The sequence below is a fragment of the Sus scrofa genome, chromosome 1, assembly GCF_000003025.6.
Source record: "Sus scrofa isolate TJ Tabasco breed Duroc chromosome 1, Sscrofa11.1, whole genome shotgun sequence".
NCBI classification, from domain to species: domain Eukaryota; kingdom Metazoa; phylum Chordata; class Mammalia; order Artiodactyla; family Suidae; genus Sus; species Sus scrofa.
The window spans coordinates 128,702,135-128,715,528 of record NC_010443.5 but is presented as its reverse complement, the minus strand read 5'-3'; the positions used below and the strand labels follow the sequence as shown (position 1 = coordinate 128,715,528).

Sequence of the window (13,394 nt, the reverse complement as noted above, 5' to 3'; positions counted from 1 at the left end):
AGGCTTCTGCTTTGTTTCTGATTTTAACCATTAAGTCTGTCCTTTATCTGCATCTTATCTTTCTTCACAAGAGTACAGGTGGGACCCACAAAGTACATCCCTCTCTTTATTTGCGCAGAGAAACTTCCATTCATTGAATGAGGGAAAGGAAGAGAATCTGAAGGAGCTGGTTCTCCAAAATGAATTGAAGGTGGGTGTGTTGGGGGGGAACTCACTTGTGCTTTATATCACCTCAGGAACAGGTCTGACCTGTCTCTGGCCAGGCTTTCTCCCTCGTCAGGACAGAGATTGTATCTGAGACATCTTTTCTTTCCATTGCTCCTTGAGTTGGGGGGGAGGTGTTTGTCCTGGGGTTCATGACTGTCTTTCTGAATCTGCTTTAATCTTTCAGGGGATCATGATAACTCCCTTCACATAAGGACAGTAACCTAGAAAAAAAGTTATTTTCCAGTCAGTAAATCAACCGACCAACATGTATTCATTGAGCACCAAATAGGTACTCAGCATGATGCCGCTGGAGATACGAAGACATTCCTGCCCTCAGGTGGCTTGTAGTCTAGTTGGAGTCATATTTAAAGAATGGTTAAGTGGGATAACTTACCGAGTTAGATGGAAGGAAGAATCATTATGCTTGGAATTGTCAGGGCCGAAATCAGTGCTGGAGTTGGAAGCAGACACCAGTCTCCAGTGCTGGAAATAGACTTTGAAGGATGGGTAGAGTCTGTTAGCTGGAGAGAAGGGCTTAGGCATTGGGGAGAGGGAGGGGTGACAGAAGCCAAGGCAGGGAAGTGAGAGAAGGACTGGTGTGGGAACAGGACTAAGCCGGCTAGAACAGGTGCTCATGGTAGAGAGTAGTGGAGGCAAGAGTGGGGCCAGTTTAGGACTTTTGACCTTGGCATAAACTGGATGACTCATAGCTTCTTGAACCAAGTTGACATAATAAGGGAATATATTGGGGAAATTAGCATAGAATGTAGGATGCATGTAGAGTGGAATGAGGATTGAATTCAGAGAGACCATCAAGGAAAGAGACTGTTGTTGTGACCCCGTGAGGATCAGGACAAGACTTTTGCAGAGATTAGAGAGATTAGATTAAATGTTGATTCCCAGAGGCATTTAAAAGGGGGAAGTTGCAGATATTATTTGCTGACAGGTTAGATTTCGATCTTGCAGATGAATGTGTCAGTTTCTAATATTCTACTGCATCATTCTATATATTATTAAAGTATCCTGGCTACATCAGTATTTCATTGCCCAAACTAAACTTTAGGACTACTGCACATATCCATAAGTTTCTCAAAAATCCTGTTTAGCTATATATGTTCTGATCTGGGGTTCAGAAAATACCATCCCTCTATAAGTGAGAGAGGAAATAGAAGAGTCATATTATTCCAGGTTCATTAGCATTTTTATTTTATACAGGCCAGCCAACCTGGACTTGAACCTGCCAGTTGCTGGCCTCATGACCTAGCACAGGTAGGAGTAAGTAATGAAGGCTGGCCAGAAGGGAGGTGTGCTCAGCAGTGTCTCCAGGGGGGGCTGTGCCCTGCCCCCTACCTCTGCCAGGGCCCAAACTACCCCAGCCCTTCATGGGTACCCCCTAGTTTTCAAACTTCAACTCAATGATTATAATGCTCAAAAGAATATTTCTAGGATCATAAAATATTTGTCCCTAAATTTGGCATGATTTCTTTTTCTTAAGTTTTTTCTTTATCAGAGAAGGACCTAGCTGAATCCATTCCTTTTCCTGAGCTTCCTCTGTTCCTACACTCCCAGGAGAAGCTTCTTCCTTCAGCATTAGTTTCCACCATAAGAGGAAATAAAGGACCCTATATTCAACATTGTTCCTTCACGTTTCCCTAATGGACTTAGTTTAAGGCTGCTAAGCTGTGGTGTAGGCCGGCAGCTGCAGCTCTTATTGGACCCCTAGCCTGGGAACTTCCGTATGCCACAGGTGTGGCCCTAAAAAGATTAAAAAAAAAAAAACAAAAAAACCAAAAAACCTGCCCCTGATCACAGTAAGATGTCAGTGTTCATTCCTGTTATTACTGGTTGTTGTTGGTTTTTTTTTTTAATTTTCTTTCTCTTTCTTTTTTCTTTATTTATTTTTTTGTCTTTTTTTGGGCTGTATCCATGGCATATGGAGGTTCCCAGGCTAGAGGTCAAATTGGAGCTACAGCTGCTGGCCGATGCTACAGCCACAGCAACAGCAATGTCATATCAGAGTCTCATCTGTGACCTACATCACAGCTCACAGCAACACCGGATCCTTAACCCACTGAGTAAAGCCAGGGATCGCATCTGAGTTCTCATGGATACTAATCAGGTTTGTTACCGCTGAGCCACAACGGGAACTCCACAACTAATTTTTTAAAGTAAGATTTATGGTGGTTTTTTTTCCTAAAAAAAAATACATGCTCATTGCTGAAAATAACATTTATTGAGTTTCTATTTATTAAAGTAACACTTGCCTATTGAGGAAAACTTAGAAAACACAGAAGGCTCACAGAGGATGTGCAAGGACCCCCATAGGGCCTTGAGTAGTAACTAGTAATGGAGGAAAGTGAGAAGCGATGCCATGAGGATGGCACCAAATGTTTGTCTGCTCCCTGTGCTGAGGGTCCAAGACCATCTCGTCTGTCTTCCCAGATTGACCAGCTGACCAAAGACTGGACCCGGAAGTGGGATGAGTGGAAGGCCCTTGTGGAGCATTACAGAGTGGACATCAACAGGAGGAGAGCTGGGCTGGTCATCGACTCCAGCCTGCCACACCTGATGGCCTTGGAGGATGACGTCCTCAGCACAGGTGTCGTGCTCTATCACCTGAAGGTGAGTGGATGGGCGAACCCCTTCTATCCTTGAGCAGCGGCCCCAGAGGTCAGGGAGGGTGAAGCCAGCAGTAGTGTAGGCCGCAGAGCTGCCCCCAGGTTTGCCCTCAGAAAGCTGGGCCAGGCCTGCCAGGCAACTGTGATCTCTTGTTTTTGTATGAATAGAGCCGAAGACTAGAAATCAGAACAATCCTTTGGTTTTCAGCCGCTGCTATCATTGCTCTTTTGTTCTCTGTGCCTTAATTGCCTCATTTTAAAGTAAGAATAATGGTGCTTATACTCATTTTTCATCATCTTTTTAGGGCCATGCTGTGGCACGTGAAAGTTCCCAAACTAGGGGTCGAATTAGAGCTGTAGCTGCCAGCCTACACCACAGCTCATAGCAACGCCAGATCCTTAACCCATTGAGCAAGGCCAGTGATAGAACCCGAGTCTTCATGGATACTAGTCGGGTTCATTACCACTGAGCCACAATGGGAACTCCCTGTTTTTCGCCTTCTTGAAGCACAGGAATGCAGCCATGGAGGTGAAATCTAACCTCAAAATTCCATCAACATTCCTGAGCGCTCTCCGAAAATACAGGCCGCTCATGGACGGCCTTCAGAGGCTAAGGCATCAAAAGATCAGAAACAGTTTCCTTCCAGTACTTCATTCTCACCTTCTCCTTCTCCATTTCTAGGTTTACCTCGGAAAGTAAGAGAGGAGAGAGGAAGCAGACAGGGGGCGCTTCAAGAAAGCGTGTGAGAGTCCAGATGGCTAGTGGGTGAGGGCTGACCAGGGTGTGTCAAGCAACCACCCAGAGAAAATAGAGTGCTTTGAAGGCCTTGCACAGGGACCTGGCTCCCCTGGTTCTTTGTCACCTGGAGGCCAGCTCCTCAGTTCTAAATGAAACGTTTTGAGTTAGTGATCTATAGTCGACAGAATCTTATATCCTGTCTTCATTAAAAACATGTGCCTACTGTAGAAGGGCAGTCCCCATGAATGGCTGACCATACTCTACGTACCAGAATCTGTATGCTCACTAAAAATCCAGTCTTCATTTTTCCTAATTGCCCTCAGCACGTTAAATTGACATTTAAGAAACAGAGCTTATGGGGATGTGTGATGCTGCTGTCATCCCTAGAGAAGTTAGGCTGCTAATGCTGCAGCGCACGTGGTGGGAGATGTCAGCGAAACTCACGTTTAGAAAGTCTGTCTTCTTAGGATAAGCCCTTAGGCAAGTTGTCAGAGACTGAGCCTCCCAGACAGAAAGTTAAAGTAGCTTCTTTTTTTGCCACAGTATAAATCAGCTCAAGAATGTGCCTCAGACAGTAGTGGCTCTTACCTTAATGACAGCTCTAAGCCCCAAAGGCTCTCAGTCCTATTAGTCAGAATCTCGGGGAGAGGTTGGAGGTCAGGTAGAGACCTAGTGAATTAAAATGCTCAGTATCTCAGTGGAACCAATCTGATATATTGTTTGGATGTGGAGTGAGCGAGGAAGGTAGACGTCAAGGGGCAGAGCTTAGGGTAGCAGAGGTTGAGGGATGATGGTGAGACTGAGCCGTAGGCAGCTGGCAAATGATGCTGGAGCACTGGTGCCCTTGCCGAATGCCCTGAGGGGACTGAGGGTGGAGTCAGTGAACCTGAGGGATGAGGTTTCAGTCCACTTTTTTTTTTTTTTTTTCCGTCTTTTTAGGGCCGTACCTGCGGCACGTGGAAGTTCCCAAGCTAGGGGTCCAATTGGAGCTTAACTGCCAGCCTACGCCACAAGCATAGCAACATAGGCATACCTCAGGGTAATGCCAGATCCTTAACCCACTGAGCAAGGCCAGGGATTGAACCCGCATCCTCATGGATGCTAGTTAGAATCGTTAACTGCTGAGCCACGGCAGGACCTCCTCAGTCCACTTCTAACCCTGGCATTTCTTCAGTTTTTGTACCCATTTTCCTCCTTGTTGTTTGTTTAGATCCTAGTTTGGGTAGTAATGTAACAATCACTCAAGATTCTCAGTTTTTATTTGCTAACTTAGTTCTAGGCCCAGAACTAGTTCCAAGCGATGGCCTGAGAGCTGTTTTCCCTTGAATCACCTTGGGAAGCACTGTGGATGGGGAGCAGGCAGCGGGAGGGGTGGGTGGAGCACAGGTTACTGCTGTCCTGGACTTCATCTTCATGATTGTCTTTGTGCCGCTGCACCTCCCCACTAAGGGGAACAAAGAGGCAGAGGGGGAGTTCCCTGGTGGCTCAGTGGGTTAAGGATCCGGTGTTGTCACTGTGTGGCCCAGTTGCTGCTGTGATGTAGGTTGAATCCCTGGCTCGGGAACTTCTGCATGACATGGGCATGCCTCCCCCACCCCCTGAAAAAACAAGAGGCAGAATGGGCAGCAGGCACCGGCACCAGCTCAGCCCATGTTAAACGAGATGCCAGCATGTTGTAGGGGAGGCTGTTGTGCACATCTAGAAGTTGGGATGTGCTGTGGCCTTTATCCCTTCGAGAGGAATGTGCCTCCTCATCGGGGCTGACCCGAACCCCCACCGAGCAGTCTTAATGCTTCTCGCTTGGGTCTGGCTGGTGGCGTCTGGAGACTGGCATCCATTGGCTTGTTCTATCCTCAGTGGATGAAGGGGAAAGCCTGGTCTCAGCCTGGTTGTGGGTGTGTGTGGAGCCAGAGCCCCTCTCATTACTTCCAGGCATCTTTCTTCTCACAAGCAATTTGGAGGGAGCTCCAGGGCCCTCCTTTGTGGCTGCTGACAGTGAAGCCTAGTGTGGAACTTCCTAGTTACTTCAAAAACATCAGTCACTAGGGAGAGGTTGGAAAAGCATGGACGCAGGACCCAGAGAGACCTGAATTTTAGCCAGAGTCCTAGTTAGTGTTTAGGCTCCCTGTGTAGCTTATCCACTATCAGCTTCAGTTTCCTCCTCTGTAAGGGGGATCATGACACCTATGTTTTGAGTCATTAGAGGATTAAATAGGAGGTGTCTGTAAAGCACTTGGCACAGTGCCCAGGACATAGATTATTCAGTAAATGATAAATACATATCTAAGCTTACATCTCTGTTGCTGTGGTGCTGCCTTCCTCACCCAGAGCCGTGTGGTCTTAAACTGCATGCATTTTGTAATCCAGGCCCCAAAGGCCCTGTCTTCCACTAACCCAGTGGTTCACTGATACTAACTCCAGTTTCCCCCTCCTCTGTTATACTCCTCTCTTCCAGTCTGTTTTGATTCTAGATGTGCTTTTCTCCTTTTTGTGCTTTACTCTTCTTAGAATCTGGTGTCTGTTAAACTTCACCTGTGGACCAAGAAGGTAAACATCCTGTTTCCCACACATCATCATAGAAAGTGTGTCTCTTTGAGACTGACTGGAGCAAACTTGGATCACACTAGCCTTAGCCTCTGGGAGAAAGCTATTCCCATCTGCCTACTTCATCAGACTAGAGAATCTCTGATTGACAGCCCGACTCCAGGCTATGGGACAGAAAGGGGCTGGCCAGCACTATTTGGACTTTGTAAAAAAGCTGGTGCTGCTTTGTCATGTTTTTTTTGCCCCCACCTTCTCAGGGGCTTCCTAGGCTTCAGAGTGAGTGGGCACAGCAGTCAGAATAGCCTAGACCAAAATCGAGAAGTGGTATGGAAAAGGATAGGGCGGGTGTGGGAAGAAGACAGTGATGACACTCAAACAGGTGGACTTTCCCTTGGGGGCAGGGCTGTGTCCATTTTTATTCTCATTAAAGTTGTTTCACTTTTCCCTTTAGGAGGGGACAACAAAAATAGGAAGGATCGATTCGGATCAGGAACAGGACATTGGTGAGTGACAGAGCGTACTGGTCTGACGCCTTGTGGCAGGTACTCATGCCTGATGGGTGTCTGCAGAGGAACCTCGTGGTGCCCTTGGAGGAAGGAATCCTCAAGGTCTGAGGGGTTTCTCCTCTTTTCCTGCCAGCCTATGGGTCTGGGACATGATCGGAGGAGAGCCACCCTGTGGAATGATCTGGATCTAGGTGGTTTCAGGTGGTGGCTCTTCCTCTCTTGTCATGATGTGAGATCTTTCAGATGTGGATTCTGATCCCCTAGAAAGAATGGAAGAAGTGTTTCTGTGGGCTGTGCCTCCACTCAAGTGACCCCCCTCTTCTGTAGTCCTGCAGGGTCAGTGGATTGAGAGAGACCACTGCACCATCACCAGTGCCTGTGGAGTCGTCATTCTGCGGCCGGCCCGTGGGGCCCGCTGCTCAGTCAATGGCCGGGAGGTTACCGCCTCCTGCCGTCTGACCCAAGGTAGGTCCATCTGCAGCCCTGCTTGTGCCAGGATGAGTGATAGACCAGCTGTGTTCTTATGAACCAGACCCAGAGAGCTCAGTGAAGAATGCTCTAAGGATGGAACACCCAGCCTCTGCACCCAGAGAGCTGAAGATTTTCTAATATTATCCTCTTCCTGTAAACACAGAAGTTCCAACTCCAGGGCTCCAGAGTGGAGAATGACTATCTGAATTTGATACCCATGTCTGTTAGCTTTGTGTCCTTGGGAAAGTCTCTGAGTTTCAATTTCCTCATCTGTAAAATGGGGATAATTAGAGGATCATTGGGAGGATTGAATGAGCTAATCCATGCAACATTCTTAGCAGTGTCCTTGGCACTTCATGAGCACTCATTGTCATGATTACTGTTGCTATTCCTACTAGAATTAACCTGTTCAGTCCTTTGAGGCTGAGCTTGGATACCCCCTCTTCCACAAAAGCTTTCCTTGCCCACCCCACCTGGAGCTCGTCTTGCTTTCCCTTGGATACTAGAGCTCCTCTAGTTCGTCTCATTAATTTGATGCTGTATAATATTCAGAGTTCCCGTTGTAGCTCTGCAGGTTAAGAACCCCACCTAGCATCTATGAGGATGTGGATTCAACCCCTGGCCTCACTCAGTGGATTAAGGATGCAGCATTGCTGCAAGTTATAATGCAGGTTGAGGATGCTGCTCAGATCCCGTGTTGCTGCGGCTGTGGTGGAGGCCAGCAGCTGCAGCTCTGATTTGACCCCTAGCCTGGGAACTTCCATCTGCTGCGGGTGTGGCCCTATAAAGCTCCCCAAAAAAATGCTGCACAATATTCAGTGAATACATATCTCATTGACTCAGCCTAATTACCAACTTGTTGAGGGCAAAACTTTGTCTCAGAGCAGTGCCCTGCCTGTAACATGTACTGAGAATATGAGCCATAGGTTGAAATCACATCTGTCTCTGTGCCACAGGAGCCGTCATAATCCTGGGGAAAGCGCAAAAGTTCCGATTCAACCACCCAGCTGAGGCCGCCATCCTTCGGCAGCAGAGGCAGGTGAGTGCTGAGGCATTTTCCACGAGGCTGCTGGCCTCTCAACTTCTTCCTGGGGCGGGGGGTGGATCGGGTTTGCCTGGGTCTGTTGGGGAGGGGGTGATGATGTCAATCTCACTGTGCTTCCTCCCTGGTCCGCAGGTTGGAGAGGCTGTTGGTGGCAGTGGCTCTCTGGAATGGTTGGATTTGGATGGAGATGTCACTGCTTCCCGGTTGGGTCTCTGCCCCTTGCTTTGGAAGGAAAGGTGGGAAATAGCTGCTCCCTCTGTGGTGGAACCTATTAGTTTTGCTTTTTTTTTCCCTAATTACTCAATGAATTTTATTACATTTATAGTTGTACAACAGTCACACAACCCAGCTTTATAGCAGTTCCATCCCAAACCCCTAGCCCATCCCCCCACCCCTCAATCTGTCTCCTTTGGAAACCATAAGTTTTTCAATGTCTGTGAGTCAGCATCTGTTCTGCAAAGAAGTTCATTGTGTCCTTTTTTTAGATTCCACATGTAAGTGACAGCATTTTATGTTGGTGTCTCATTGACTGACTTCACTTAGCATGATAATTTCTAGGTCTGTCTATGTTGCTAAAAATGCCGGTATTTCATTCCTTTTAATGGCTGAGTAATATTCCATTGTGTATATGTACCACATCTTCTTGATCCCCTCCTCTGTCGATGGACATTTAGGTTGTTTCCATGTCTTGGCTATTGTATAGAGTGCTGCAATGAACATTGGAGTGCATGTATCTTTTCGAGTCATGGTTTTCTCTGCATAGATGCCCAGGAGTGGGATTGCTGGAACAAATGGTAATTCTGTTTTAATTTTCTGAGGAATCTCCATACTGTTTTCCATAGTGGATGCACCAATTTACAATCCCACCAACAGTGTACTAGGGTTCCCTTTTTTCCACACCCTCTCTAGCACTTATTGTTTGTAGACTTTTGGATGATGGCCATTCTGGCTGGTGTAAGGTGGTACCTCATAGTGGTTTTGATGTGCATTTCTCTGATAATGAGTGATGTTGAATATCTTTTCATGTGTTTTTTGGCCATCCATATGTCTTCTTTGGAGAATTGTCTGTTTAGATCTTCTGCCTATTTTTGGATGGGTTTGTTTGTTTTTTTGGTATTGAGCGGCAGGAGGTGTTTATAAGTTTTGGAGATTAATACTTTGTCAATGGATTCATGTTTATAAATTTTGGAGATTAATACTTTGTCAGTGGATTCACTTGCAAAGATTTTCTCCCATTCTGTGGGTTGTCTTTTCGTTTTGTTTAGGGTTTCCTTTGTTGTGCAGAAACTTTTAAGTTTAATTAAGTCCCATTTGTTTATTTCTGTTTTTATTGTCATTACGCTAGGAGGTAGGTCCGAGAAGATATTGTTGTGGTTTATGTCGGACAGTGTTTGGCCTATATTATCCTTTAAGAGTTTCATAGTGGTTTTGCTTCTGAATTCATTACAATGTGGAGTGGGGAGATAAGTGTAGCAGTCAAGCCCTGCACAAGGCCTGGTCTGAACCAACTTGGGTGAGTGATCTTAGGATGCAGATGAGCTGCTCAGCTGGTGGCTGCCAGGGAAGTGGTCTTGGCCCTCATTCATTTCCTCTTGGTTATTGCAACTTTATTTGTCCCTAAAAGAGGGACATCATTTGATGTTTCCTGTGGCTACTTTCCCCTGTCAACAAGACTTACATGTGGTGTGTTTGTGGATCTCTTTGATGCTGCTTCTGAACCTACCTCCCTATAAACCTAGGCTGCCTATGTGTGAGCTTTGGGTTTGTCCATTAGCTTCCTGGGCTGTGGTTTCCTCTGAATTTTTGAAGTCATCGTGGGACTGAGAATGCTCTTTTCCTCATAACCAAGGGTCCAGAACTATGCATCTTAGGGGTGAGAACTCTAGGAACAGCATGAAAATATCTTAGGGTTCTGCCCTTTCTTCCACATTTCACCTTCCTTGTGACTGTGGAATGTGGGGTCAGAGTTTTCTATGTGATTTGTGGCAACTGCTCTTCTTCCTCATAGTCATTCTTCATCCACTTCTGCATCGACCCTCCCCTCCCAGTTCTAGATGCCTTGCAGGCTGGATACTAGTAGTAACAGTGGCGTCCTCCTGTTCGCTAAGCTGCACGTGACTTCTACCTTGGGAACTCTGTGTGGAAAATGGCAACAGGGGACTTGGTGCCTGTGAGAGCCCTGGTGTGGGGGGCTGTCCAGCCTGTGAGCACGGGGCACCTGGGAGGGTTATGATGGCCCTTCCCCTGCTTCCTTCAGAGGGATCTAGCTGCTCTTTGCTTAGGCCAGGAGCATTTGATGGCAGCCGAGGGTAGTGTTGGGTCAGGTGTTGGAGGTGAGGTGTTGGGTGGGGGCAGAAGTGCTTTGATGCAGGGAGCCTGAGCAGCAGGTGGGTGTTCACAGGAGTGCTGCTAAGGACCCAAGGACAATACTCAAGTCTAAGGGACGATGGCCCTAGTGTCGGGCAACTCTGCGCCCTGAGAGCTGACACAGGATGAAGTGTATCAAGACCCCACAGACTCAGGACCGAAGCCGGGGCTCTTGTTTTGTCAGAGTGGCCCTCCATTTTTTTTTCTTTTTTTTTTTTTTTTTATTTTCCCACTGTACAGCAAGGGGGTCAGGTGATCCTTACATGTATACATTACAATTACATTTTTTCCCCCACCCTTTCTTCTGTTGCAACATGAGTATCTAGACATAGTTCTCAATGCTATTCAGCAGGATCTCCTTGTAAATCTATTCTAGGTTGTGTCTGATAAGCCCAAGCTCCCGATCCCTCCCACTCCCTCCCCCTTCCATCAGGCAGCCACAAGTCTCTTCTCCAAGTCCATGATTTTCTTTTCTGAGGAGATGTTCATTTGTGCTGGATATTAGATTCCAGTGATAAGTGATATCATATGGTATTTGTCTTTGTCTTTCTGGCTCATTTCACTCAGGATGAGATTCTCTAGCTCCATCCATGTTGCTGCAAATGGCATTATGTCCTCATTCTTTTTTATGGCTGAGTAGTATTCCATTGTGTATATATACCACTTCTTCCGAATCCAATCCTCTGTCGATGGACATTTGGGTTGTTTCCATGTCCTGGCTATTGTGAATAGTGCTGCAATGAACATGCGGGTGCATGTGTCTCTTTTAAGTAGAGCTTTGTCCGGATAGATGCCCCAGAGTGGGATTGCGGGGTCATATGGAAGTTCTATGTATAGATTTCTAAGGTATCTCCAAACTGTTCTCCATAGTGGCTGTACCAGTTGACATTCCCACCAACAGTGCAGGAGGGTTCCCTTTTCTCCACAGCCCCTCCAGCACTTGTTATTTGTGGATTTATTAATGATGGCCATTCTGACTGGTGTGAGGTGGTATCTCATGGTAGTTTTGATTTGCATTTCTCTTATAACCAGCGATGGTGAGCATTTTTTCATGTGTTTGTTGGCCATCTGTATATCTTCTTTGGAGAAATGTCTATTCAGGTCTTTTGCCCATTTGTCCATTGATAGATTGGTTTTTTTGCTGTTGGGTTGTATAAGTTGCTTGTATATTCTAGAGATTAAGCCCTTGTCAGTTGCATCATTTGAAACTATTTTCTCCCATTCTGTAAGTTGTCTTTTTGTTTTCTTTTGGGTTTCCTTTGCTGTGCAAAAGCTTTTCAGTTTGATGAGGTCCCATGGGTTTATTTTTGCTCTGATTTCTATTGCTTTGGGAGACTGACCTGAGAAAATATTCATGATGTTGATGTCAGAGAGTGTTTTGCCTATGTTTTCTTCTAGGAGTTTGATGGTGTCCTGTCGTATATTTAAGTCTTTCAGCCATTTGGAGTTTATTTTTGTGCATGGTGTGAGGGTGTGTTCTAGTTTCATTGCTTTGCATGCAGCTGTCCAGGTTTCCCAGCAATGCTTGCTGAATAGACTTTCCTTTTCCCATTTGATGTTCTTGCCTCCCTTGTCAAAGATTAATTGACCATAGGTGTCAGTGTTTATTTCTGGATTCTCTATTCTGAAACAAATGATAATGAAGACACAACCTCTCAATATCTATGGGATGCTGCGAAAGCAGTGCTCAGAGGGAAATTTATAGCAATACAGGCCTTTCTCAAAAAAGAAGAAAGATCCCAAATTGACAACTTAACCCTCCACCTAAGCGAATTAGAAAAAGAACAAAAAAGTCCTAAAGTCAGCAGAAGGAAGGAAATTATAAAGATCAAAGAAGAAATCAATAAAATAGAGACTCAAAAAACAATAGAGAAAATTAATAAAACCAAGAGCTGGTTCTTTGAAAAGGTGAACAAAATTGACAAACCCCTGGCCAGACTCACTAAAAAGAGGAGAGAAAGAACCCAAATAACCAAAATTATAAATGAAAAAGGAGAAATCACAACGGATACAGCAGAAATACAAAAAACCATAAGAGAATACTATGAACAACTGTATGGCAACAAGTTTGACAATCTGGAAGAAATGGACAATTTTCTAGAATCTTACAGCCTGCCAAAACTGAATCAAGCAGAAACAGACCAACTGAACAGACCGATCACTAGAAATGAAATTGAAGAGGTCATAAAATCACTCCCTACAAATAAAAGTCCAGGACCAGATGGCTTCACAGGTGAATTTTATCAAACATATAAAGAGGAATTGGTGCCCATCCTCCTTAAACTCTTTCAAAAGGTTGAAGAAGAAGGAATACTCCCAAAGACATTCTATGAGACCACCATCACCCTCATTCCAAAACCAGACAGAGATACCACCAAAAAAGAAAACTATCGGCCAATATCATTGATGAATATAGATGCAAAAATCCTCCATTTTTGTAATGAAGTCAGGAGAGGAGGTCTTGTCTTAAATAGGTTCTGTTGGGAAAATGTACAGAGGATGTGTTTTTCCTGGAGTCCCGAGGCTCACAAAGAATGGCTCTTCAACTTAAGGGGCTGTAACTGTTGAGATAGGTTGGAGTTGGATAAAGCTGCCTTATCTCCTGGCTCTATGACAGAAAAGCTGTGTGGCTTTAGGCAAGTTACTGAGTCTCTGAGTCTGTTTGTTTACCTCTAATAGTAAGGATACTACCATCTCTCTCCCAGGGGTCCTCGTGATGTGGGTTGAAAGAGCAAGTGGAGTCCCAGTGCCCGACACCCCACAGCCCTGCTGCCAAGAGGCTGTCCTTTCCTGTCCTCCCTTCTCACCCCAGCAGACCTTCTACCCTGGGGAACATGGGTCTTTTCCTGCCTTTTTAAGGTCTTCTCAGGCTCTCTAGCCCTGTGGGCATGGACGTG

The 13,394-nt window shown here is 45.7% G+C and overlaps 1 protein-coding gene across 1 annotated transcript in view; it reads left to right on the top strand.

Moving 5' to 3' along the window:
- The window catches only part of STARD9 (StAR related lipid transfer domain containing 9), a 152,577-nt gene that overhangs the window by 93,423 nt on the left and 45,760 nt on the right, over positions 1 to 13,394 (top strand). The window contains 6 exon segments of the mRNA XM_021097164.1: positions 119 to 190; positions 2,650 to 2,829; positions 6,560 to 6,611; positions 6,942 to 7,079; positions 8,042 to 8,124; positions 8,263 to 8,366. Coding sequence (XP_020952823.1) covers positions 119 to 190; positions 2,650 to 2,829; positions 6,560 to 6,611; positions 6,942 to 7,079; positions 8,042 to 8,124; positions 8,263 to 8,366 — 629 coding nt within the window.